General features: G+C 34.2%; 1 protein-coding gene, 4 long non-coding RNA genes, 1 other non-coding gene and 1 pseudogene across 7 annotated transcripts; 2 read left to right on the forward strand and 5 right to left on the reverse strand.

Moving 5' to 3' along the window:
• Positions 1 to 1,763: 1,763 nt before the first annotated feature.
• Positions 1,764 to 1,871, reverse strand: LOC146949589 (small nucleolar RNA R71). Its single transcript, XR_015029491.1, has one exon. It is a non-coding gene; the product is annotated as a small nucleolar RNA R71 (small nucleolar RNA).
• A 6,464-nt stretch (positions 1,872 to 8,335) lies between these two features.
• LOC146949590 (uncharacterized) lies at positions 8,336 to 9,015 on the forward strand. Its single transcript, XR_015027336.1, has 2 exons — positions 8,336 to 8,673; positions 8,735 to 9,015. It is a non-coding gene; the product is annotated as an uncharacterized LOC146949590 (long non-coding RNA).
• Positions 9,016 to 9,586: 571 nt separating this feature from the next.
• LOC146949591 (U6 spliceosomal RNA) lies at positions 9,587 to 9,697 on the reverse strand (annotated as a pseudogene).
• Positions 9,698 to 10,245: 548 nt separating this feature from the next.
• On the reverse strand, positions 10,246 to 12,022 carry LOC146949592 (uncharacterized). The gene is made up of 3 exons (XR_015027337.1): positions 11,979 to 12,022; positions 11,506 to 11,605; positions 10,246 to 10,440 (listed from the first exon to the last, which is right to left on the reverse strand). It is a non-coding gene; the product is annotated as an uncharacterized LOC146949592 (long non-coding RNA).
• Positions 12,023 to 14,879: 2,857 nt separating this feature from the next.
• Positions 14,880 to 18,984, reverse strand: LOC146949593 (uncharacterized). Of its 2 annotated transcripts, XR_015027339.1 has the most exons (3): positions 16,723 to 17,546; positions 15,978 to 16,086; positions 14,880 to 15,144 (listed from the first exon to the last, which is right to left on the reverse strand). It is a non-coding gene; the product is annotated as an uncharacterized LOC146949593 (long non-coding RNA). The 2 variants fall into 2 exon arrangements; XR_015027338.1 differs by having other exon boundaries at positions 14,880 to 16,086; positions 16,723 to 18,984.
• Positions 18,985 to 19,319: 335 nt separating this feature from the next.
• On the reverse strand, positions 19,320 to 22,165 carry LOC146949594 (uncharacterized). Its single transcript, XR_015025431.1, has 3 exons — positions 21,826 to 22,165; positions 21,604 to 21,709; positions 19,320 to 20,021 (listed from the first exon to the last, which is right to left on the reverse strand). It is a non-coding gene; the product is annotated as an uncharacterized LOC146949594 (long non-coding RNA).
• Positions 22,166 to 22,741: 576 nt separating this feature from the next.
• Positions 22,742 to 24,280, forward strand: LOC146949595 (major pollen allergen Lol p 11-like). The gene is made up of 2 exons (XM_085745554.1): positions 22,742 to 23,497; positions 23,720 to 24,280. Exons 1-2 carry the CDS (start codon positions 23,311 to 23,313, stop codon positions 24,061 to 24,063), a joined length of 531 nt encoding a protein of 176 aa, XP_085601680.1. The 5' UTR covers positions 22,742 to 23,310; the 3' UTR covers positions 24,064 to 24,280.
• The last annotated feature ends 1,376 nt before the right edge of the window (positions 24,281 to 25,656 follow it).

Below are 25,656 nucleotides of genomic sequence, written 5' to 3' on the forward strand. Positions count from 1 at the left end.
TAAGCTAGTTTACTACAAATGGCATATTTTATATTTTAGGAACGAATATATGATGGAAGGAGTCTTGGAGCAACAGAAAGGAGTCTGGAGCTGATTTGGAGCAAAAATACGAAAGATTCGGAACAAAAATATAAAGCCCCCAAGTCAGAAGCTTGGCACGGCCCGTGCCAATATGTGGCACGGCCGTGCCACCTCACAGAAGGCCTTTTGCTGCTTTTTCTTCGGGCCCAAGTTACTCTGTTGTAGTTTTACTGATTAGCCCTTATAGTTGCTTAGATTTTAAGTCAATTGTAAAGCTATAAGTAGAGTAGCACTCCATCATAAACATTCATCTTTTGTTCTTGGAATAAAAGTTCACTTTTATATTATTGTTCTTTTACTTTATTGCTTTCTCTCTTCTTCCCCCATGTCTACAATGAACGTTAGTGAGTAGACTCTTCTTTGTCTTGGGATTGTTGGATAAGTCTAATGACGTAATCCTAAACAAACCAAGCTTAAACCCTAATTTTATGTAACCCTAATTTCTAATCTAGATTCACCGTATTAACGTGGATTAACAATTATCAAACTATGGAAGCGAAAGCGGAGGGTTTGATAATCGTTAATCCATCATCCCAAACATCAATTCATAAAGCGAGAGCGGAGTTTTGATGTTGGAACAAGAGAATCTAGACAATAATTGCAAAACAGTGAAATAGTCTTTGCAATTATTGAGACAAGAGTAGTTTCAATCCTCTATGCATCCTCTAGTAATCAAGTCAGCGAAATAGGCTTGGTTGCTAGAAGTAAACTCTCACCGGACTTTCATAGGAAAGGTGAGGGGCTAAGGGAAACCGGTCTTTAGAAATTAAGGTGTAAACCATGAAATTAGATGTTTAAGTCTTGTCTAGTGAAGGGTTTGTTGTTATGATGGACCAATGATCCCAAGGCTCTTTTATATTATTGTTATTTACTTTTAGCAATTAAACCCCCTTTTTATAAACTTTTCTCCTCCTCTAATCATTCTTTTAAAGTTAATTGAATTCACAACTCCCTAGCGGAACGATACTCTTCTTACTACTATTACTTCGATAGGCCGTGCACTTGCGGTTTGGCCCTATCAAGTTTTTGGCGCCGTTGCCGGGGAGTTGTTGTAATTTGATTAACTTTTTAATAGTGATTAGAAAAAAAAATCTTTTTCCTTATTTTATTTCTTTTTATATTTCTTAAAAAAAAAAATCTTTTGCTTTATTTTATTTTATTTTATTTTATATTTATATTTCTTTCCAAAAAAAAAAAATCTTTTTCTTTATTTTATTTTATTTTATAAATATAAAAATATATATATATATATATCTTCCTTTATTCTTTCTTTTTCTATTTCTTCTTTTGCCTTTAACTTCTTGGGAAGATAATAACGATATGACTAAGGAATGCACTCTCATAGAGTATGCAATCCCATCTTCAAATGAGTTATACGATGCTATTGTGTACCCAACGGTTGAGGACAATTTTGAAATAGAGCCTGCACTTATTGAGTTAGTGCAGCAAAATCAATTTTTCGGATCACCCACTGAGGATCCGAATCTTCATATTTCAAATTTTTTAAGACTCAGTGGAACTGTGAATGCAAACCAAGAGGTCGTAAGGCTGCACTACTTTCCATTTTCCTTAGGGGGAAAAGCTAGTGCTTGGTTTAATTCATTGAAACTTGGTTCTATCACTTCATGGCATCAAATGAAGCAAGACTTTCTTGCCCGATTCTTTCCTCATTCTAAAATTGTTCACTTAAGAAAACAAATCATACAATTCACTCAAAAAGATGGAGAATCTCTCTACAATGCGTGGGAGCGTTTCAAAGAAATGCTTAGACTTTGTCCCCATCATGGTTTAGAAAATTGGCTTACTATTCACACTTTTTATAATGGCCTTTTGTATCCCACAAAAATTTATGTTGATGCAGCTGCAGGTGGAGCTTTGATGAACAAAACATGCACAGAAGCATATGCTTTGATCGAGGACATGGCACAAAACCAATATCAATGGACAAGCGAGAGAGCCATCACTGCTTCTTCACCCACTAAACAAGAGGCAGGTATGTATGAAATTTCTCCCCTTGATCATCTATCTGCTAAGGTGGACATACTTTTTCAAAAATTTGATAAATTAAATGTAAGTATTGTCGCACCTACTCCTGTTTCACCACCTTGTGAACTTTGTGGAATATTTGGCCATATTGGCGTTGATTGCAAACTAGGTAGAGTTGAGCAAGTAAACTATGCTCAATATAATCAAGGGTTTAGAATAAACCAATTTTTTTTTCAAACCCCTCAAAATCCTTTTGGACGACAAACAACACCACCCAATTATGCAAATAACCAAAGAGTCCCTCAAAAATCTTGCTTGGAAATCTTTTTAGAAAATTTTATTATAAATCAATCCGAGCAGCTCCAAAAGCTTCAAAATCAAACTGAATTTTTGAGTGACTCTCTTGCCAAACTTACTTCAAAAGAAGACTCCATTTCTACTCACCACAAATTGCTAGAGACTCAAATCTCTCAAGTAGCCCAACAAGCGGCTGCTTCCTCTCCTACCTCCAAAGTCCTTCTAAGCCATATTGAAACCAAACCCAAAGACCATATAATTGATGTTATTCTTAGGGGTGGTAAACAATTAGAGGACCCAGTTGTGAAAGTTAAGAACAATGAAGGAGAAATAGGGAGTGATGAGCCTCAAGATGAGAAAGCCATGGGAGAGAATGATAAGTCATTTGTTTCACCATCTCAAGAGCCAGAAATTCCATTAACACAAGGGTTTGATGAGTCCAAGTTAGATGAGCAGTTTATGAATTTTATTGAAATACTTCCAAACAAATTGCCACCTAAACCTAAGAATCTAGGGAGCTTTTCCCTACCTTGTGTCATAGGATCTGAAACCATTGAGAAAGTCATGTGTGATTTGGGAGAGAATGTTTGTTTGATGCCATTGTCCCTTTCTGAGAGATTGGGTATAGGATAGATAAACCACCTTCTAACCGTCAAGCTAGTGACTCTAAACAAGCGCTTCGTGGGAGGCAACCCATGATTTTTATTGCTTTATTTTTGTTTGTTTTGTGTTATTTTAATTTGTAGGTACTTGTCCAAGATGATGCAAAGAGAAAAAAACAATTTGAAGAAAAAAAAATTTGAAAAAAAAAAAATTTTGAAAAAAAAAATTTGTGCCTAAGGTCCAGAGGCTAGGCACGGCCCGTGCCTAAGGTGGCACGGCCGTGCCCAAGAAAAAAAAAAGTTTTTTTTTATAAAAAAAAAATTTAAAAAAAAAAAAGTTTTTTTTTAGGAAAGAAGATTGTTGGCTCAGATGATGATGCAGGGAGGAAGAAATCAACACTCCGCAACCATGACATCCATTTTACAGATGACAAGCAAAGGAGTAGGTATACATCTCTTATCTCTAAACTTATTTATGCTTGTAGATACCCTGATGTTAATGTTGTGGATAGACTAAGAAAGAGATAGGAATGATGAGGACTGATGAACTATTTATGCTGTGGGCTATGCTTTATAATCATTCTATTCTCATTTGCTATTATTTGCTTGTTTATCTTGTTTCAATTGTTAAAAAGAAACCAGATGATAAGGATGATATAATGGTAGGTGGAATCATCACTTTTATTGCTAGGAAGTTTGGGGTGAGTGTGAATCAAGGGATCAAGAGGATAGAGGGGAACTATTATCTAGACTTATATACTCTCACTACTTTGTCCTTCCTTAGAACCCATGACCCTACTCACAATTACCAATATAAATGGAGAACTATTTGAGCTTATTGTTTGATTATTCTATCTAATCCGGACATAACTAATCCGGAGGTGGTGGAAAATTTGCTTTATGTTGGTACTAACCCACAGGTACATAATGATGGTGATGATGATGGTAATGAAGAGGAGGTAGGTGCAAACTTGCACCATGAACAAGAAGCCGGTGGAAGCTATAATGATGAACGTTGGGCCTAGATGCAAACCAAGGTTCAAAGAATAAGCACCGAGCAACAAAGACAATGAGTTGAAATGACCGGGCTAAGAAACAATGTCCAAAGGGGCAATCGAATACATGAAGAAAATAATCAAATGCTACAGAACATGATACAACACCTTCACCTCCAAGGTCTACTTTATGAACTTCAATAAAATTGTGAGCTTTCCTCTTCCTTTACTCTTTCTTCTTCCTCCCCTTCTTCTACTTCTACTCCTTCTTCTTCTTCTTCTTCTTCTTCTTCTTCTTCTTCTTCTTCTCCTTCCTCTTCTTCTTCTTTTTTTATTTTTTCTTTTTGAATCATTGAGGACAATGCTTCTCCTAAGTGTGGGGGGGCCTAATAAAGTGTCTAGAGTCATAGTGTTCCCAAACTCCCTTGAACTTTATTCTTTTGTTTTGTTTTTATAGCAAGAGGCAAGATTAGTAGCTTGTTTTTAATGTAAAATATGGCATAAATTTTTTTGTTTTGTCTCTTCTTTAAAGGTTGTTTCTTGTACATGAAAGTAGTTTCTTATGTTTCTTGTGTTCTTGCTATACCCACATCTTGTTTTATTGTGAAAAATCTCCAATGAGAAAAGCACCCAGTTGCAATCTTTGAGCAAGTGTATGAATAGGTATTTTAAGGAGCACGTTCTATCTTTAGTGTTAACTTAGACCCTTTAAAGTCTTCAGAGTAAAAGTAATATAAGTTTGTGTGGGAAAATCAAATGTTCTTAATTATTAAAGTTATAATGGGGCGGGAGAATGGCACCAACATGTGGGGGAAAGGATAATCCCTAACTTCCTAATTGTGGTGGTGACTCCCTAATTTGAACTTAAAGTGAAACAAATTCATCAATGCTAGGGGGAAAGGACAATTACATCCGAGAAGACTTCCTACGCGGAGATGAAATAAATAAATAATTTTGCAGCACTGCTTAGGGTGATATTGAATCTAGGGGGAAAGGACAATTACATTCGAGAAGACTTCCTACAAGGATAGATAGCCCTTAAGCATCTGCAGCCCCTTTGTGCTTAATTGTTAATTTAATTTAATTTTAACTTAAATTCCCATCACTTTTATATGAAATGAAGAAAGGACTTTTCTCGGTTAATTTAGCATTAAGGATAGAACCTGTTCCTCATAATATATGTCTTATACAGGAGCAAGAAAAGGGTTGAACTGCACACACACACTCACTTGAGACTTGATGTTGGGTTGAATAGGTTCACAAGGAATGTTTGAATTTGTGATTAGTGTACTTGAAACAAAATCTTCAAAGAGACTTGTGTTTTCAATTGCATTGCCATAATTAATCTTTTTATTGCTGCTATGTCCATTGCCTTTTGCTTGAGGACAAGCAAAGATTCAAGTGTGGGGGAGTTTGATGAGTCTATATTTAGTCTATTTTTATACATTATTTAGTTTCGTTTTAATTAGATTTAGTTTTATTTTATTTAAATATTATTTCCTTTTTAAGCTAGTTTACTACAAATTGCATATTTTATATTTTAGGAACGAATATATGATGGAAGGTGTCTTGGAGCAAAAGAAAGGAGTCTGGAGCTGATTTGGAGCAAAAATACGAAAGATTCGGAACAAAAATATAAAGCCCCCAAGTCAGAAGCTTGGCACAGCCCGTGCCAATATGTGGCATGGCCGTGCCACCTCACAGAAGGCCTTTTGCTGCTTTTTCTTCGGGCCCAAGTTACTCTGTAGTAGTTTTACTGATTAGCCCTTATAGTTGCTTAGATTTTAAGTCAATTGTAAAGCTATAAATAGAGTAGCACTCCATCATAAACATTCATCTTTTGTTCTTGGAATAAAAGTTCACTTTTATATTATTGTTCTTTTACTTTATTGCTTTCTCTCTTCTTCCCCCATGTCTACAATGAACGTTAGTGAGTAGACTCTTCTTTGTCTTGGGATTGTTAGATAAGTCTAATGACGTAATCCTAAACAAACCAAGCTTAAACCCTAATTTTATGTAACCCTAATTTCTAATCTAGATTCACCGTATTAACGTGGATTAACAATTATCAAACTGTGGAAGCGAAAGCGGAGGGTTTGATAATCGTTAATCCATCATCCCAAACATCAATTCATAAAGCGAGAGCGGAGTTTTGATGTTGGAACAAGAGAATCTAGACAATAATTGCAAAACAGTGAAATAGTCTTTGCAATTATTGAGACAAGAGTAGTTTCAATCCTCTATGCATCCTCTAGTAATCAAGTCAGCGAAATAGGCTTGGTTGCTAGAAGTAAACTCTCACCGGACTTTCATAGGAAAGGTGAGGGGCTAAGGGAAACCGGTCTTTAGAAATTAAGGTGTAAACCATGAAATTAGATGTTTAAGTCTTGTCTAGTGAAGGGTTTGTTGTTATGATGGACCAATGATCCCAAGGCTCTTTTATATTATTGTTATTTACTTTTAGCAATTAAACCCCCTTTTTATAAACTTTTCTCCTCCTCTAATCATTCTTTTAAAGTTAATTGAATTCACAACTCCCTAGCGGAACGATACTCTTCTTACTACTATTACTTCGATAGGCCGTGCACTTGCGGTTTGGCCCTATCACACACACATTTATTTATTCTTACAATAGTCTCATCAAGCACCAATCCATGTTTCAATCATAACTAGAAGGATAAAAGTACACAATGTGACCAAACATACACTTACTTACACAAAACACTTAACAACACCTTATCGAATACCTTATGGAATGAATCTAGTCAATTACATTTCAACAAACACTATCATTGGATTAAAGTGCTATACACTATTCAGCTCGTGAAATTGAAAGAATCCAAAAGCAGATCAAAAAAGCAGTCAGCTGAATCCAATAATTGAATATTGAATTTTCAAACTAAAACCAAATAAAAACGAAAAGACATCAACAAAATTTGGATAAACACCACACTGTACATGCATTGGTATAAGGAAAAAGTGATTTTTAAGCGACCTGTCCAGCTGAAATTCTGAGCAACGCACGTCTCACACGCGAATCTCTTATTTTACAAGTCTCCTTCGCAAGAAATTCCAGCCGCTTCAAATTTCACAACAAAGTAAAACAAACAATCAAACACACATAAACCACACATTACAAATCTCATAAAAAAATAAAAAATAAACGTAAATTTATAAAAATAAAAACACATGACAATCAAAATTAAGGGGTTTCGATTTAACAGAAACAATTTTTCAGCATTTCACAAGAAACCCAATAAAATAAAAATCAAAAAAATAAAATAAAAAACTAAAAAAATAAAGGGGTTTCGATTTTCATACAACGAAAAAACAAACATTGAGCGATTTTGAGGATGCTATGAAACGAAAAAAATTGAAAGAGAAAAACTTACCACGGAATGACTTCGATTCCGACGTCGATTGTGAGAGAGAGAGTGACTCTGACTTCGATTTAGACGGTGGTTTTAGGAAGGAAGAAGATGGTTTTAGGTTTAGATTTTCACTGATGCAAAGGAAGGACGGTGGTTTCGATTTTGAAGAAGGTGGTTTCGATTTAGGAGAAGGACGACGGTTTAGTTTTTTGACCAAAGGAAGAAGCTGGTTTTGGACGGTGGTTCTGACTTTGAATCCCAATGTTGGAGAGAGAAAGTGTTTTAGTTTGTGAAAAGAAGAAGCTGATTTGTTTTAGTTTGTGTGCGAATCTGGAAAAAAAAAATCTGCCTTTTTTAATTTTCATAAAGCCCAAACATAGCGTTTGTGAAAAGCGCTATCTATACCCCCTCCAACAATAGCGTTTCGGAAAAGCGCTATTAGTGCGAACAACAATAACAACGTTTATGGAAAAGCGCTATCTATCCCAATTTTTAACAAGTTTTCTTTAGCGCTTTCTGAAAAGTGCTATAACTGGTCTATGAGTTGCATTTTTAATAGCATTTATCCAGAAACGCTATTAAAATTGTGCTATTAAAAGCCAAAATTGTGGTAGTTATACTAATATTATGGAGAAAAATGCACTACTTTGTGCAGGCAAACAACAAATGGAACAACACATGCCACTCAAAAAATCTAACAACACTATAACTCTAAAGTACATGACATTTGCAATAGACCACATTCCATGATTACAAATTATATCCACATGAAATCTCCACACTCAATCACACCGATCCAACGGCCACAATCTCCCTCAAATCACAAAACAACATGAGGCAACACAAATGCTTATGATCCATAACAACTATAAAATAGAAATGATAGTTATACTAAAAATTCTAAATAACACTAAAAGATAAAGTAGAATTAAACTAATCGCCTAAAATTATTCCATCATAATTTATTCTAAAATTAATTCCAACGTGTTATTACTCCAAAAAAAACTAATCTCTAATTATAATCCATCAATACTCCTTATTTTACTTTTTTTGAGGGAACTCCTTATTTTACTTATTTTAAGTATCGTATCACATGGTTCAAAAATCAAAATAAATAAATAAACCAATCAAGAAAGGAGTCCTAATTTCCACCTCCTTTCTCCTATGCTACTACTACAAGTACAAATTTGCCTTCTTTTTTATTTTCAATAAAGCATAACATTGACAAAGTAGGCACAAATTCAAAAAGACCATCCTTTTATGCGATTGTGGCCCATCATTGAAGGAAAGAATCAAAAGTGTTACATAATTGAGTTCGGCAGATTAAATTGAGTTCGGCAAGTTATTGAATCAAGACAGACATAACTATTCAATAATTAAAAACAAAGGATTGAAAAAGAAGAAGTACTTGATCTTGAATGATTAAAAAAGAAGTTTCAACACAAAGGGACAACTTTAAAAAGTGGAAAGAGTCTCTATGGTTTCCATTTCTAGAATATAACTAGCTCATAACACTTTATCTCTGTTTCTTTGCATATTTGCTCTTTCAAAATCATACAGCTCACAAGGGACCTCTCATATACGGCTACCTCCTGCATCGTAATTACAATAAGATGTTTGATATACCCCTATCTGAGTGTATATACACCTAAAAAGATTAATAGATAAGAGAGAATGATATGATAGATGTTATAGATAAGTATTTTATTTTTTTGAAGAATCAAAAACGGTGTATATTAACACAGTTAGAGACGCCTCTTTAACACAAGGTGTGCCAAAAAGGTCGCTCAAATTACAAAGTGTCTGTCAAATGATTACATAAAAGTCCGATGGCCGATACCCAAACAAGACCACCATTGCTGACTACCATATACAAAAGTGGCATTTTTAGCCTTCAACCATCAGTAAGAATGAAATTTTACCTTATCTATGAGCTATCTAACGGAAGTGTGAATGTTATTAAATATTTTATTATTACGTTCTTTCCACACTAGCCAAACACAAAGGAGCCAAAGTAACTGGAGAAATGATCGACGAGTCGTCAAGCCTCCGAGATAATTAGTAAACTGGAAAAAATGAGCATGGAGATTTTGATGACCAACTTCTGAAACACCAATCCAAGACCGAACCTGCTGCCAAATGGAGCCATAAATGTTGCTACCAAATGGAGCCATAAATGTCACAGTGAATAAACAGAAGTTGTGCGCTTTCAACCTGGCCACATCCCGCCGAACAAGAGATGTCCTCGGTAGATAATTTTTTTTTGAATTTCTCGATTTGTGTGTGTCATCTTTGCGCAGGGGCCATGATAATCTTCTATGTATCGTTCCAATTTTATAGATAAGTTATGTGGTAGGAAGAGAAAGATAAAGAGAAAATTAGATGTTGAATAGAGAATTATAAAGTGTTTAGATATAATGGTTGGTATCCAAAGGAACTTAAATAGCCTCATAGGAGAAAGAAAAAGACACTACTACAAAATACCCCCTTTAATAGCACTTATTTTGGCTCTTAATAGCGCTTCTCAAGCGCTAAGAAAGCCCCCGCTATAAAAGGTCAGGAGCCTATAATAACGCTTTTGAAACGCTATTAAACAGCAGTGTTTCAATAGCGCTTTTAGAAAAGCGCTAATATAGCCTTATTTTTGTGCTACTTTTATACAGATGTTTCTTAGCGTTTTTCGCAAAGCGCTATCTTAATTATTCCCCCTTTAATAGCACTTTCATAAAAGCGCTAAAAAAAGTCCTATTTTTTTATTTTTAAAATTACATTTACACCTAAATGCATCCTAATTAGGTATTGACCAGACAAAAAATATACATACATATCGGAAACACTAATCATCCATTAATAGAAATAAACAACAATAATGTGTTGATCATAAACTTAATTACAAATGAAATCAAATGTACTCTTGCATAAAAATTCAAAGTCTTGACACAATACGTATATATATGAACGATGACAAACCTAAATTTACTAACAAAACCTTGGCTTTTTCCTCCAATTTTCCATACTAATTGGAACCTCCCGACGAACGATTCCAATGTAACTGACAAAACCATGCCTTTCTTCCCCAACTGGTTGACCACGGGCATTCCAACGAACCTGAAGTAAGATTGCATGGTATACAAAATGAATTCAGCAATGCATTAACAAATTCAAAAAAGAATACATATTCACATGACATAGTATTTTTAATTGCGTGACGTGTTCACCACTAAGCTTTTCACAATTGGCCTCTGTATACTACCTAAGAAAAATGGGATTTGTCATCTATGCTTCGAGGTACTGGGTCACTTAATTAAAACATCAACCTTATTCGCAACTAATAACCAAAGCAGAACATGTCACTTAATTAAAAATATAATAACAAAATACAAAATGAAATTTTTGGTTTGCACATCATAACTCATGATTGATTGAGAGTGCTAAATTTAGAATGGAAATAGATCGGTGATATTTGATAAATGCTTAGGTACGTTGTCTTAAACATGATATATGATTGATTGATTGAGAGTGCTTAAACCTTGAAGCATCTCATGTATACTCCATATATAAGACTATTTATGAGAGACAATCTATGAAGTATAAACACTACTAGGACTTAGAGATGTCGTGGTGTCTAACAGGCGTTAGTGTCCAACATTTCTATGACACTCGTACGACACGTGTCGAACAACTCAAACAACGGTCGAAAAAAGTTGGTTTTTTCTTTACTTCAACACTCTTTGGACTGTGTTGAACATCTATCTAACACTAATACGAGGCATGGCGCACAAGTAGGATAAATGTCTCTTTTTTTTTTTCTTTGCTTCCTCACAACGTCGATTAAGAGTTAAATATATGTTGAAAAATGTTAATCAATGAGGGGTTATATACATTAAAGTTGATGCACATGTATGCATTACGGTGTCAATATCCTATGTTTTTTAGATAATTAGCGGTCTCAATTTACCAATGATGATTGATAAATTGTCTAAAACGCATTTTTTTAAAGAAATTGTCTAAAACACATGTCTATTTTAATAACATGAATTAGCAGTAAATCATTTATCCACCAAAAAAGAACATTAGATTTCATTTATAGTTGGCAGCTCGTTCTATATAATGAAGTCTTAATTAACTATCATTAAGAATTGAAACTAAAAAAGAACATAAGACCAATTTTACCATAAACTTTCAATATCCAACTTCAATGTCTTTACTCAAGCATTTCTCTAAACCATCCCATGTGCCACAAACCGAATTCAAATTCTTCTTGCTTGTCAATCTACAAACAAAAAATAGCAGAAAAGTTGGATGAGAAATTATAACAGCTCTCTCGAAGCCATTTTTATTAATAAAAAATAACGTTCAATCTCCGTAAAGATTAGCATGTGTAAGTTAAGCTTTTCATGAAATTTTCTGCAGTATTAGGAGTATCTATCTACACAATATCAGTCAATGAAATTTACTAATAATCATCATTATAAGGACAATTCATCCATGCCAATGATCTGTAATGAACTCTTATATGTTTAGATACAATATAATAGTCTTATGATACTGTGGTAAAGTATTGTTGATAAAAAAACTAAACCGAGAAGCTATAGTATTCAAAATTTTAAATTTAAGGCACACTTTCTCAATGTAAGGGACCAAACCTCTAAGTATGAAAAATGACATAAGCTGCATCGGTCAAGGAGTTTACAAAATTGGTAACCAAGTTCTCTGTTAGAAGAAGCAAACAAAACAACTTTATTGCAAGTAGTTCAAAGATATTTATCGAATTATTATGCAATATTGATTGAATGTCATCATAAAAAAAAAAAGCTTTATAGCTTTTGGTCTATCTCACAAAGGATTACAAAGTACAACAAATTTCAATCAGAGCAGAGATAATTCATCAACAGGGAGACACATGAATATTTATTGAAAACCATTCTAGTTGATTTAATGCCAATATCTCAAACAAAAATCTAAAGTACCAAGGAAGAGCATAAGCTATCTGTAAGGAACCATGGAATCTTCAAGTGGAGCACATACCCCTATAACCACTACATCAGGAAGCACATGTTGATTAGTACAATATCAACCCCCTTCACTACTACAAAGGCAACCATTCAGTGAGAAATGGATGTATGCAACTATCCCAACTGTATATAGCATCATCCAGTGAAAATCTTAATCTCTCAAAGGCAGGTGTGTAGGCTACACAGTGTAGCCCAGAGTCAATTTATCAGGAAACCAAGTTCAAAATACATTATCTAAATTAGAAATATGACATCATATATTTGAACATTACCAAACCAGGAGCTCACTCGCTCGGTACCTTATGATGCATGGCCAGAACGAGGCTACGGATCAAAGCTCATGTTTAAATTTACTCTCATTTATATAGTACACCCATACAAAATGAGATAGCTTGACATGTTCTAATTATACTCCCCACATAACCTAATTGAAGAACAAGAATTGATTATGACTGGTTCAAATTACTTAGACTAAAAAGTTGAGGCAATGGACCTTACTCAGAATAAATTCCTAAAACATTAATGTGTTTCGTTAACAACGATCTACATATTAGAACTAATGTATAATTGTCACTGATGTGTAAATTTGAACATGTTAAAGATGAAACATTTAACATTAAAAATGAGTCCATAAAGAAAAATATCATGAAGAGGTATTTCAAATGTAACCTAGAGAATGCTCAAACATTGATTAAGAGAAAAAAAAAGTCTCTGCATAAACTTCAATGATACAATTGACAGCTGTAGGAAAGGATAATAAATTAAAGACTAAATCATATTAGAGACTACCAGATTGAAAATATAATGCATATTTGAGGTCAAGGGATGTGTTGAATGCTTTCAAAGCACTGCAAATAAAAGCATTATGCCCATATTTTTTTTTGAACAAGAGAGACGTGTAATGAGCTTTCTATGTCCTAAACTTTTAGAGTAAGAACAACCAATAAATGGTTAGTACCTGTAACTAATTATTACATAAGAGCAAGAAAAATGAAATTGAAAAGGAATAAGATTAGGAGTGTATACCAGGGGCCCTGAAATAAACGAAATTGCATTTACATGACATCACTTGCATTTATCAATGAATGAAATATATACATTATAGACCAAATACCCCTTTTGATCCTTTAAGTTTGACCTTTAAGTTTGTCAAACTTAAAGGACTTAAAGGACCAAAAAAGGTATTTGACCTATATTATAATTAATTGTAGTTCTTCACTCTTTAAAACTATCCAAGACATAGTGAAATCATTTCTCTAATGTTTCATTTAGAAAATAGTTAAAGTATATAATAAGCATATTACTTTCTTACAAATAGGACTAATTGGTGTCAAAGTGTCCAGCACTTGGATGACATTGGGGTGCCAATGTCGTGTGACATTGGTCAACCACAATGTCACAAGTGACTTTCTTCTCACAATTTTTTGTTTTTGTTTTCTTTGTACACTTGTGACATTGTGGTTGGCCAATGTCACATGACATTGGCACCCCAATGTAACCCAAGTGTGTGTTCTAATCTAAAAAGATATGACAATCCCATATTTCAAGAGGTACCAGCTATGATAATCCCAAATTCATGCATATACTTAATTTCTATGGGCACTCATCATCCTTAACACTATGCACTACTACAATTTTGGCATACAATAGCGCTTCATTAATAGCGCTTTTACTAAAACGCTATGAAAAATGCCATATGGAGACTTACTTTAGCGCTTTTGGTCGGGCGTTAAGGTGAGTTCCTCATTATCCAATATCCATCTTGTTTTTCCTTTAAGAAATTCAATTTTGGATTAAAAATTGTGTTTTTTTTTTGTCAAGTTTCAGCAATTTTATTTATTGTTTTATTATTAAAACCAGAAAAACTTCATCAAATTTTTTTATTAAAACCCAAAAATAAAATCCCTTATGAGATTTTCTTTTTATTATACTAGTTGTGGATTCATTTACGTTTTAGGTGATGACTATTGTTGGATCTGATATGGTTTTAATTTGTGTTTTTTAATATAATTCTTTTTTGGGTGTATTTTGCTTTTGTGGTTGGTTTTCTTATTGTGTTTGTTTCATGATACACTTACTATTTAAAAGGCAAGTGTGACTCTTCAACAACAACAGGTTCTGATCAATGGAAATATGGTGAGCAATTCTTAGAAATTGAGTGCCCATACCCCCTTTAATAGCACTTATTTTGGCTCTTAATAGCGCTTATCAAGCGCTAAGAAAGCCCCCGCTATAAAAGGTCAGGAGCCTATAATAGCGCTTTCCAAACGCTATTAAATAGCAACGTTTCAATAGCGCTTTCTGATAAGCGCTAATAAAGCCTCATTGTAGGTGCTGTTTTTAACTGATGTTTCTTAGCGCTTTTAGAAAAGCGCTAATATAGCTTTATTTTTGTGCTATTTTTAACTGATGTTTCTTAGCGTTTTACATAAAGCGCTAATAAAAGTCCCTATTTTTATTTTATTTTTTTAAATGAAATCTACAGCCAAAAGCATTATAATAAAATGCTGATCAGACAATACAACAAGATAATGATTAGAAACACTAGTAATCCATTAATCCATTGATAGAAATAAACACTAGTAATTTGTTGATCAGAAACTTATTTACAAATGTCATAAATATTAATCAATCCTAAATGACATATAATGTACACTTGCATAAAAATGAAAGTTCGTGCACAATACATATATATGAAATAAAAGCAGCCACAACCACAAAAAAAAACACCAAACATTGAGAGGACTCGTCACAAGCGATCCAAATTACTCAATAGATCTACCTCGAGCATATTCTCCTGTGTCGTATGGAATGAAAAATTAATCAAGTATCATTCAATTTCCAGCATAGCCAACAGTTTAAAATAACTCAAAGGATTCTAAAGTGCATATAGAATCCAGTTAAAATCAAAAGAATCTCAGTTGACAAACAATACAATACAATACAATACATCCAGACATTATGTAATTTACTGTTTGTCTATTAACCTGTCAAACTATCCAGTTCCAATACAAAAATTCCAACAGCCTAATCTTGTGAAATCTAACTTAATTTTTAACATCCAGGCATAACTATTTCAAATTACATTAAAAACGAAAATGATGAAAAAGAAAAAAGAAACTCACTAATATAGTTGGCCATGAAGGAACAAGGAACAAGTATAGAAAATCAAAGAGACATAAGGCCATTAGGTCTAGAGGTGATCCTATCCATCCATAGTCACACAGTTTGCAATTCGTTTGGGTACGTGGTACGGGTTTGGGTACGCAATTCTTAAATTTCAAAGAATTTGGACAGGTGATGTTTTATAGTAATATAGGCAGCTAGCACATGTGTTTTATCTAACATAGAAAAATAGCAAGTCCCACATCGGAAGGTTATCTAACATTGTTAGGTAAGTAATTCTATAAATATAGACAACACATTCTGCCTCTAACACACCTGTCCACTACCAAGTGTAGTACATTAAATTGTTGGGCCAGATAAATTCGTCTAAATTTTTACATTGTTTGTTAATGATTGTATGGTTCTCCGGTACTCACTTTTTCAGTGAAATTCATGTGTGAATTATCACGTACCAATACGAAAACGAATTATGATTCGGTTCGAAAGAGAATTAAGAATGTATACCTTTAAAAATACATTCACCAAAAGCGCGATTGAGCGGTAGGGTGGGATAAGTCGAACATCAACTAGTGAACCAATTCAAGGTGATCTTTTTTGTGACCAATTTGATGCTCTGCAAATGATGAAACAATACACATTATTCCCCTATAACCACAAGTAACATACACTCAAATCTGGGACAAAAAGAAGAATGCAAATGGAAAAATATATAAGCTTGAGTGTCAATCAATGGTAACAAACATGAAAGCACACAAATGAATTGCATTCCTGAAAACCGGTATCCAGTGCCACATTTCAGTGTTACTAAACTTATTAGAAATAATTCAAGCATTGCACTTATCGGAAATAAAAACAAAGCTCACAAATATAGCATTTAAGCTCCTCAAAGTTATATTAAGATTTTTCCATGAAAATTGGAACAAATTCATATTCAAAAAGATGCAGGAGAAAACACAATAAGCCATTCAAATCCAATCACCATTTACTGCATTACCAAGAAAATATCTTCAAAGCCAAACACAATTTTCATTTAAGCTAATCAATATATGAATTACAGAGCATATGAATGCATTGTTAAACATTGATAAGTTAGTCTGAAGGAAAAATCACAAAAAAAAAAAAAAAACTAGATAAAGACACCATATGGATAAGCAAAGGACTAAAATTCAAACGCCGTCGAAACTATATTGAACATATATACACATTGAATTAAAAGATAGTCCAAAGTACAGAATTCTTCAAAGCTTACCCCTGGCCTAGGGAACTAATCTGGAAGGTTGGGATCACTCCATTCAATTAGAACTCTGTGCTCTTGACTAAAGGCATGTATTATAGCATCATCGTGTAACTCAACACCAAAAAGCACACCATTTGAAAGATACCAACCTAATACAATATTCAACAAGCACAAAATTTCCATCACTATACACCGTACCACAATACCATTAATTTTGTTTCTTGTTCTTTTCACTTAAAAAACCATACTTTCCATTACCCCTTTTCTCTATTGGGTTAAATAAGTTTTTTGTCCCTATAGAAATAACGAATTTTGATTTTAGTCCCTAAAAAATTAAATTGAATGTTTTCATCCTTTCAAAAAAATTTACTTTGTTTTTGGTCCTTGATGGCCACTTTATGTTCATGTAAATGTCAAAATTATAACCTTTTTATGTTCAAATTGTATTCATGTTATGTCTGTTTATTATGTTCAACATTTATATGTGTATATTATGTTAAAAAAAATGTCAAAAACAAATCAAAATTAGATACATTAAGGACCAAAAATAAAACAAAAAATTTTGTGAGGATGAAAACATCTCATTTTATTTTTTAGGGACTAAAATCAAAATTTGATATATTTATAGGGACGGATAACTTATTTAACCCTTCTCTATTTTGCAACATTGATAATTAGAAACAGGGTATCCCATGCAACCTCCCTCACCAAATGGCCCCATTAGCTATGAAAAATACACTTTAACTACAACACAATCAATAAAACAAAACACAAATCATGGCTAGATTATTAATATGTAGAGCACAAAATCAGTAGCCATGCAGAACTCCATACCAGCCAGCAAAATCAGAAGCTATGTTATTAGTTAGCTAAATGCTATGTTTCTTCAAGGCACATCTTATCTTCAAGGCCAATTGTCTGCCATCCATAAGATATATAGTAGAGATAAATATATTTTAAGATCAATAAATTTATAAGCAGGGATAAGAAATAGAGCTCGATAAATTTTGAATCAATCAAAATTTGAACCGATAATATGAAGATATAAGATTCATACCTACAAAAAGATAAGATTCTGACCTTCCTACTTTTATCTCTTGATTCCAATATGCTTGGTCATCTATTTACCTCTTATTCACGAGAGCAATGTAAATTAACTCATAACCATGCCAAAAATCTCAAGGAAAAGTTCGCCAATCATAGAAATGTACCTCTAAATGTGAAATAAGAATATTTGAGTTCAATAACACAAATCAATTAAATTGAATCCTAATTTCTCATTAATATTAATTCTAATACAATATTAAGAACTAAACACAAATTGAAACAAATTTCTAGGAGATACTCACAATTCTAGGAGATACTCACAATTAGAGAGTCAAATTTCATTGAGTCAAATAATCAAACACTTCATATGCAACACAATAACATAGTCAAATAAAGCTAAAAAATGCAAAATATAGTCAAATTTCATGTAGTCAAATTATCAAACACTTCATAGGCTACCCAATAATACCATTAACAAGGTCTTACAATTTGCAAAAATCATATTAAAATATAGTCGCAACCTCTTATGATTATTAGTAGCATGTTCACTTTATAAACCCATGATTTAGAATTTATTCACTAAACTACTTTCACTTAACAAATAAACCCATGGTTTATAATTTATCCACCAAACTAATTTAACTTAACAAAAGGGATAAGAACTTACAAGGACCAACCAAACAGCAGCCGCATTCAACGAGTCATCTGTTAAAAATATTCATGATAAACAATACCAAAAAAAAATGAAGCAAAATTAAACAAGTAATTGATTTCTGGGTTTTAGTAGATTTCTTACTTTGAACGAATCTTAGGGATGAAGGGTTTCAATTGATTTGAAGGAGAGTTCGAAGATATAGAGATGGGTACAAAGAGTTCGACGGTTCGAAGAGGCAATGAAGGGTTATAGGTAGAGATAGAGATGAAGAAATCATGAAGGGTTCAATTGATGGGCTAGACGGAGAGACGATGATGAGATGGGTCGTCAGTTTGACGGAGGTGGGTGAGGAGGAGGTAGGTTCGACGGTGGTTGGTTCAAAATCCAGATAAGGTTCGGTGGTCTTTCTGGCCTCTGGGTGAGTGGTTGTGACTAGTGAATGAGAGGTGGTAGAGAGTGAGTTCGATACTGGTGGTGAGAGAAGAGTTTGAAAGAGAAAACGGTGGTGGTGAGTGAAAGAGTTTAGTGAGAGAGAAGTGTTTTTGTGACTAAGTGGGTTTTTGGTGAGAGAAGAGTTTTTTTTCTGCTAGAATAAAAAGTGTCAGTTTTTTTATTTTATTTTATTATTATAGCTTAGAATAGCGTTTTGGGGAAAGCGCTAACTTAGGGGTTGCTAAATAATAGCCTATAACCATAAAGCGCTATTGAACCGAACACAAGTTTGCTTAGAAACGCTATCTAACGCATGTTTTGAGCAGCCTATTATAGCACTCATACAAAAGCGCTATAATACATCTTTGTGTTGCCTTTTTAATAGCATTTTATCAAAAGCGCTATTAAAATTGCGCTATAAAAGGCCAAAATTGTAGTATGGAATACAAGATAATTAATAAATTGACAAAAAGTATTTATCAAGAATTAATTGGTTATTCAAAAGCAATATCCTAATTATTCCTTTTCCATGAAAAAACAAATGGACAAAGCACATATTTAAACACAAAGTAAACTATAGTTAGTGAATTACTATTTGAAATCCCTTGAAACAACATCTATATATGCATTTTGTTGTATAATGCCGTCACACAGAGGATTGGAGCAGAGGAGGTCAAAGCACTACCGACCGATATTTCAATCGAAACCATGAAGCTGACATTGCGTAACAAAAAGTAATTACAACAACGTATGCCGACTACCTTGTTTACCGATTCCACCCATGCTCAAAGTTGCAGCATTGCACACCTTGCCTTCAAGGACGGTGTCGGGAGGCTCCTCCATACTTGAGTTCTCATCTCTTCAAGCTCTTTTCGACTCTGAGTCCTCACTTGCTCAAGCGCCACTTGATTTTGAGTCTGCATCTGCTGACTCAATTGTTGTATTAGTGCCACCATTTCAGGGGTCATCTCCACGTTACGAGAACCGCCTTCCCCATCAATAGATCGTTCATAAATACATCTATTGTGTATTTGGAGGACATGGTTTCAGCACCCCAATATTTGTCACTTCTTCCATGTTCGACTGTTTCCTTCCAAATGGTTTGTGCAGTAGAATGAACAAGTAAACGCATATCAGATTGAGATATTACCTCTTTAGCCCTCCCATCAAACATCTCCTGTATACGTAAATAATAACACTTGTTAATATCAAACATCTCCTGTATACGTAAATAATAACACTTGTTAATTCAAATTACAATTGATGAGAAAAGTAACTGTAACATCCCAGACTGCTTACAGGATTGCCGACTAAACCCACAAACCAACACGAGTCTTTTCAGCATGCTTTGTCCTCACTCACATGCTTACCGGGAAACTTCCCGGTAGGTCACCCATCCTAGTACTACTCCAAGCCAAGCACGCTCAACTGTGGAGTTCCTATGGATTGAGCTCCCGAAAAGAAGATGCATCTTGTTGATATGGGTAGTACCTAACAATTCTTATAAGCCTTCCTTCAACCATGTAGTCCCATACCTACACGGCCTCCGGATCCCTCTCATTCCGATGTGATTCGGTTCCTCATATCAACGTGGGGTCATCCTGTAACAGCCCGACTTCCCTGGGCTACCCAGCCTTGGCCGACTTCCACTATGGGCTACCCGGCACTGTTACTGGGCCACGTTGTGGGTGTTACATGCCCACCAGCTTCCGTCTGGTTCGTCCCCGAACCACACCGTACTGGGAGAGGTCTGCTCTGATACCAAGTGTAACATCCCAGACTGCTTACAGGATTGCCGACTAACCCCACAAACCAACACGAGTCTTTTCAGCATGCTTTGTCCTCACTCACATGCTTACCGGGAAACTTCCCGGTAGGTCACCCATCCTAGTACTACTCCAAGCCAAGCACGCTTAACTGTGGAGTTCCTATGGATTGAGCTCCCGAAAAGAAGATGCATCTTGTTGATATGGGTAGTACCTAACAATTCTTATAAGCCTTCCTTCAACCATGTAGTCCCATACCTACACGGCCTCCAGATCCCTCTCATTCCGATGTGATTCGGTTCCTCATATCAACGTGGGGTCATCCTGTAACAGCCCGACTTCCCTGGGCTACCCGGCCTTGGCCGACTTCCAATATGGGCTACCCGGCACTGTTACTGGGCCACGTTGTGGGTGTTACAGTAACTTCTTAGTATATGTTTGGTTGGCCGTTTGAATGGCCAAACGCACGTCAAAATGCTTTGAACTCTATCAAACTCAATTTTCACCAATATCATAGTGTACTCAGTGTACTCAATTTTTACCCAAGGTTAGAGAAAAAATAACATAAAAGTTGGAAACTAAACAAATATATAATATTGATGTCGAATTTTGTGTTAAAGAATATGTAACAAGCAAACAACTTTTTTTTTACTCAATCAAACCATATTATTTCGAGAAAAACAAAGGAAATTATAAGGCTTCAAATATATAATTACTCAATCTCATATAATAATGAGAATAGTATGAACCTGACTACAACAAATTAACATAAAATAAGCATTTTCTTTTACTATACCAAATTGTAATAGCCCAGTAGCAGCTGGCCAACAAGTGAGTAAAATTAGCCAGTAGAATATATAGTTATGGAAATGTATATATGTTACTTCATGCTCATTTGCTCACCTAACATCAAACTGAATACACTGCCTAATGCCATAAATTCAGGTAAAAGAATAAATCAAACAATTAAAAAATATCAAAGTGTAAATTTACCTGAGTGGTTTTAGCACGAGAATCAACATATTCACCACTGCATTTTTTCTTGTGCCGTTTTTTGTGCAATTCATTAATAAATGGAAGTAGCCCGAGGGGTGTGTTTCTAATTTAGCACGACATAAAATTAAATATAAGTGGTCAAAAATAAAATTAGTTAGAATTTGTGAGTAACTAAATATATACAAATATATAAAAATTAAGAATTAAATGTATGTTTACCTAGTGGTTGGCTTGAGATCTTGGAGTTTGCTCCTTCAAAGGTCTCAGGTTCGATTACCTCTGGTGCCAATTTCGGTGGGCTAAGTCCATACAGAGCTTGCTCTGGCTTTAAACGGGGCCTCCGCAAGTGGGCGGTGGGATTGGTCCCCTCGGATTAGTCGGTCCTTGGATCGGATACCAAGTTTTCAAAAAAAAATGTACGTCTACCATGCTTTGACCGGTTGTATAAGAACTTACAGAACCACCTGATTGCAAGCAACCTCCCAACCAAACTTCCAAAAATGTCCCTGCGTAAATTAGTAATATTTCCTCTGAAAACACAGACTAAAACCCACTCACGCTGGTTTCTTTCACCCCCATATTCCAATTTTTTCTTTCCTCCATAATGGTTGAAAGAAAAAATTGGAATATGGGTGAAAGAAACCAGCGTGAACGTGTTGAAAGAAACAATTATTAGAAGCATGTACGTGGAAAAAACCGTTATGGAGGAAAGAAAAAATTGGAATATGGGTGAAAGAAACCAGCATGAGTGGGTTTCAGTCTGTGTTTTCAGAGGAAATATTACTAATTTACGCAGGTACATGCTTCCAATAATGGTTTCTTTCAACACATTCATACACATATACATGCTTCCATTGCATCTTTCTTCCACGTATCAATCCATGCATTTTTTTCCTCTTTTCCATTTTCACTACCCCATATACATACATATACACACACACACACACACACACATATATATATATATATATATATATATATATATATATATATATATATTTATTATGGGTAATAGGACTGATATTGGGTGAAACTATGGAACAGATGTTAATGGTGATGCTAGAAAAGTAAAATATAGTTTTTTGCCAAAAAGTCATCTCTGGTGATGCTAGAAAAGTAAAATGATGTTATGGAACTTTAAAAGGATTGATCTTTTGAAGAAATTAACTAGTTTATTAGTTTACATATGTCATGTAAATAATAAATTTTATTTAATTTTAATTTTAGGTAAACTCGTACGAGTTCTCGAGTCGAGTTTACCTAAGCAAAACGAGTTGAGGTAAACTCTCAAGATGTAAAACCTTGGTTCCAATTTTGAACTTTTTAACTATACAAGAATTTTGTTTCTTTTTTCTAATTGAGATAAAAGAAATTAAAATAAATCATGTCCAACACAGTAATAGTAATTATATTTATTTTTCCAAATAGGCAATACAAATTTGAAAGAGGCTCCGAAGTTTTATCTCATTCATTTGTTAAGTCAAATAAACCAATGGTGGAAAATCAAAATATGAGCAAGTCTTTCTCATTCCAAATGTAACAAACTCCATAATTAGTTAATTACCACACACAAACGATTGGACCAAGATTCTTGCATGCTCCTACATAAGACTTTGTAGTATCACATTGTTTTTCATCACAAGGGGAAATAAAATTCAGAACAATAAACCACCATCAACAATCAACAATAAATAAACAAATAAAATGGCAAGATCATTTGCTGTCGTTGCTCTCATTGTCTCAGCTTTTTGCTTCCCATCTGTCTTGGCTGCAGCAAAAGTTGCACCAAAGGCTGCAGCAAATAAAGTTAATTTTTTCGTTGTTTATGGCCAGATCTACTGTGATCCTTGCGGCTTCGGCATGCAGACAAGGATGAGCAAACCCCTAGGAGGTAAATAACAACAATATTATCACACAACTTATATTTTCTGAACCATAATTTATCATCTATATTTTTTTTTTTGTTACTCATCATATATATGTATATAATATTAATATATCATTAATGCTAGAAATTTTTTGAAATGAATATAGAAGTTAGAGATGGAAAGGATAAAATTGATCGCCAAAACTAGCATTCTTGACGGTCTAATCTTGATCAAATGATGTGCAGGTGTTAAAGTGACTTTCGAGTGCACAAAGGGAGAGAAAAACGTGACATTAGTGAAGGAGACTACCACCCACGAAAATGGTGTCTACAGCTTTCAAATTGAAGGTGCTCACGAGGAAGAGGTTTGCAAGGTGAAAGCAAATGGAAAGGGTCCATGTACATATAACATGGACCAGGAATCCGAAATGACTGTCCCCACCAAGAACCTGGGTGTAACTATCTCTTCGTTGCAACGTTTTGTTAAACCCCTTGAATTCAGTCCCGATGCCAGTAAAATTGATTCTGATCAATGTTTAAAGCTTAGCACTGAGTTGGGTTTGGTCAAGATTGATTTACCGGAACATTAAGATTGATTAAACAATCATTCAACTTAGTTATTACTCCTAAATGAAAAATAAAATAAAAGCCAGTTAATGTTGTGAAAATTCTATTGGCACAATTGACCTGTATCTGTTTAAATTATTATTTCTCTGCAAAAATGTGTTGTTGGTTATTATGTGTATCTATAGAAACTCATGTTCATCGAGTATTGAATGAGAATTTGGAGAGATTTTGTATTTTAAATCTTTGAGCATTATTTCATTATTATTTCTACAGAAAAGAATTCTTCTATTATTTTATTTTTTAAAGTCATTCTTCTATTATTCATTATATATTGACAATAGTGAACATTGACCGAATAACTAATTAATTACTTCTTCAAGTCGCTTATCAAAAAATAAATAAAATTTCTTCCGGTCATATTTATAAGAGCATCTTCGCTTGCAAGTTTATAAAGAATTCAAATTTAGTTTTATAGTTATTTTTAGGTGACTCACATAATGCAACATCACACTTATGCAATTAAATGTATATTTTGATCCAATAATAAAAAAAATAAGCAACTATTACGAAACTCACACTTTTAATGTTTTTTTTTATTTAAAATTTAGAATTTAAAAAATAAACCAACTTTTAGTTTGATGTTACCGTAACTTATTTAAGCCACTTTAACTTTTTTTTTTTACCCACGGTGTCCTCAATATGGATCCTCCTAACCATTGAAGGCCAAAGGCCCATGATTACGTTGTCTTTATCTCTTAATATAAGACTTCCTTGCAACAAAGAAAATTATAAGACTTCTTTGCTACCCAAAGAAAAAAGTATAAGACTTCTTTGCCAACACGTTTTGCACATTCCCAACTAGGGCTGGAAAAGAGTCGAGTCGAGTCGAACTCGTCTGCGCTAGACTCGACTCATTAAGATATGACTCGGCTCAAAACTCGACTCGAGTTTCATACGAACCATTTTTTTAACTCGAGTTCGGCTCGTTTAAGATTCACGAACAACTAGGTTCGGCTCGTTAGGTTCAACTCGTTTGTTTGAGTTACATATTTCAATTTTTTGTCAAAAAAGGATGTCTAGACCTTTTAATTTATTTAAATAAAAACCCAAATTAAACTCATGTTAACCTGCGGACCTTGAAGATCACTTTGTTAATAGGTTCACTTTGTTTTTTGATTTACTTATTATTAGGTATGTTGATGATTTGATTTAGAGAGAAAACTGAATTGAAGCAAGTCAACAATCCAGAAAAATTGAATCAAGACGTTAATAGTTAGGCTTGAACCGAACTGAAATGGTGTTACAGTTTGGTGGAACAGTTAATTATTTTTAAATCGAACCAAATTAAAACATTTTTTTTTTGTTGAACCAAACGAGTTGAACTATATACAGCTCAAGTTCGGCTCATTTATTTAACAAACTTACTTTTTCAGCTCAAGTTCAGCTCATTTGGTTCATGAACCAAGTTCAACGAGTTAATTGTCGAACCGAGTTCCGAACTATTGTCGCGTTAGTTCGGTTCATTGCCAGCCTTATTCCCAACCAAACTTCCAAAAATGCCTCTGCGTAAATTAGTAATATTTCGTCTGAAAACACAGACTGAAACCCACTCACGC

The sequence above is a fragment of the Medicago sativa genome, chromosome 2 (genome assembly GCF_051527215.1).
Source record: "Medicago sativa cultivar Bolivia chromosome 2, Bolivia_mono, whole genome shotgun sequence".
Lineage (NCBI taxonomy): Eukaryota > Viridiplantae > Streptophyta > Magnoliopsida > Fabales > Fabaceae > Medicago > Medicago sativa.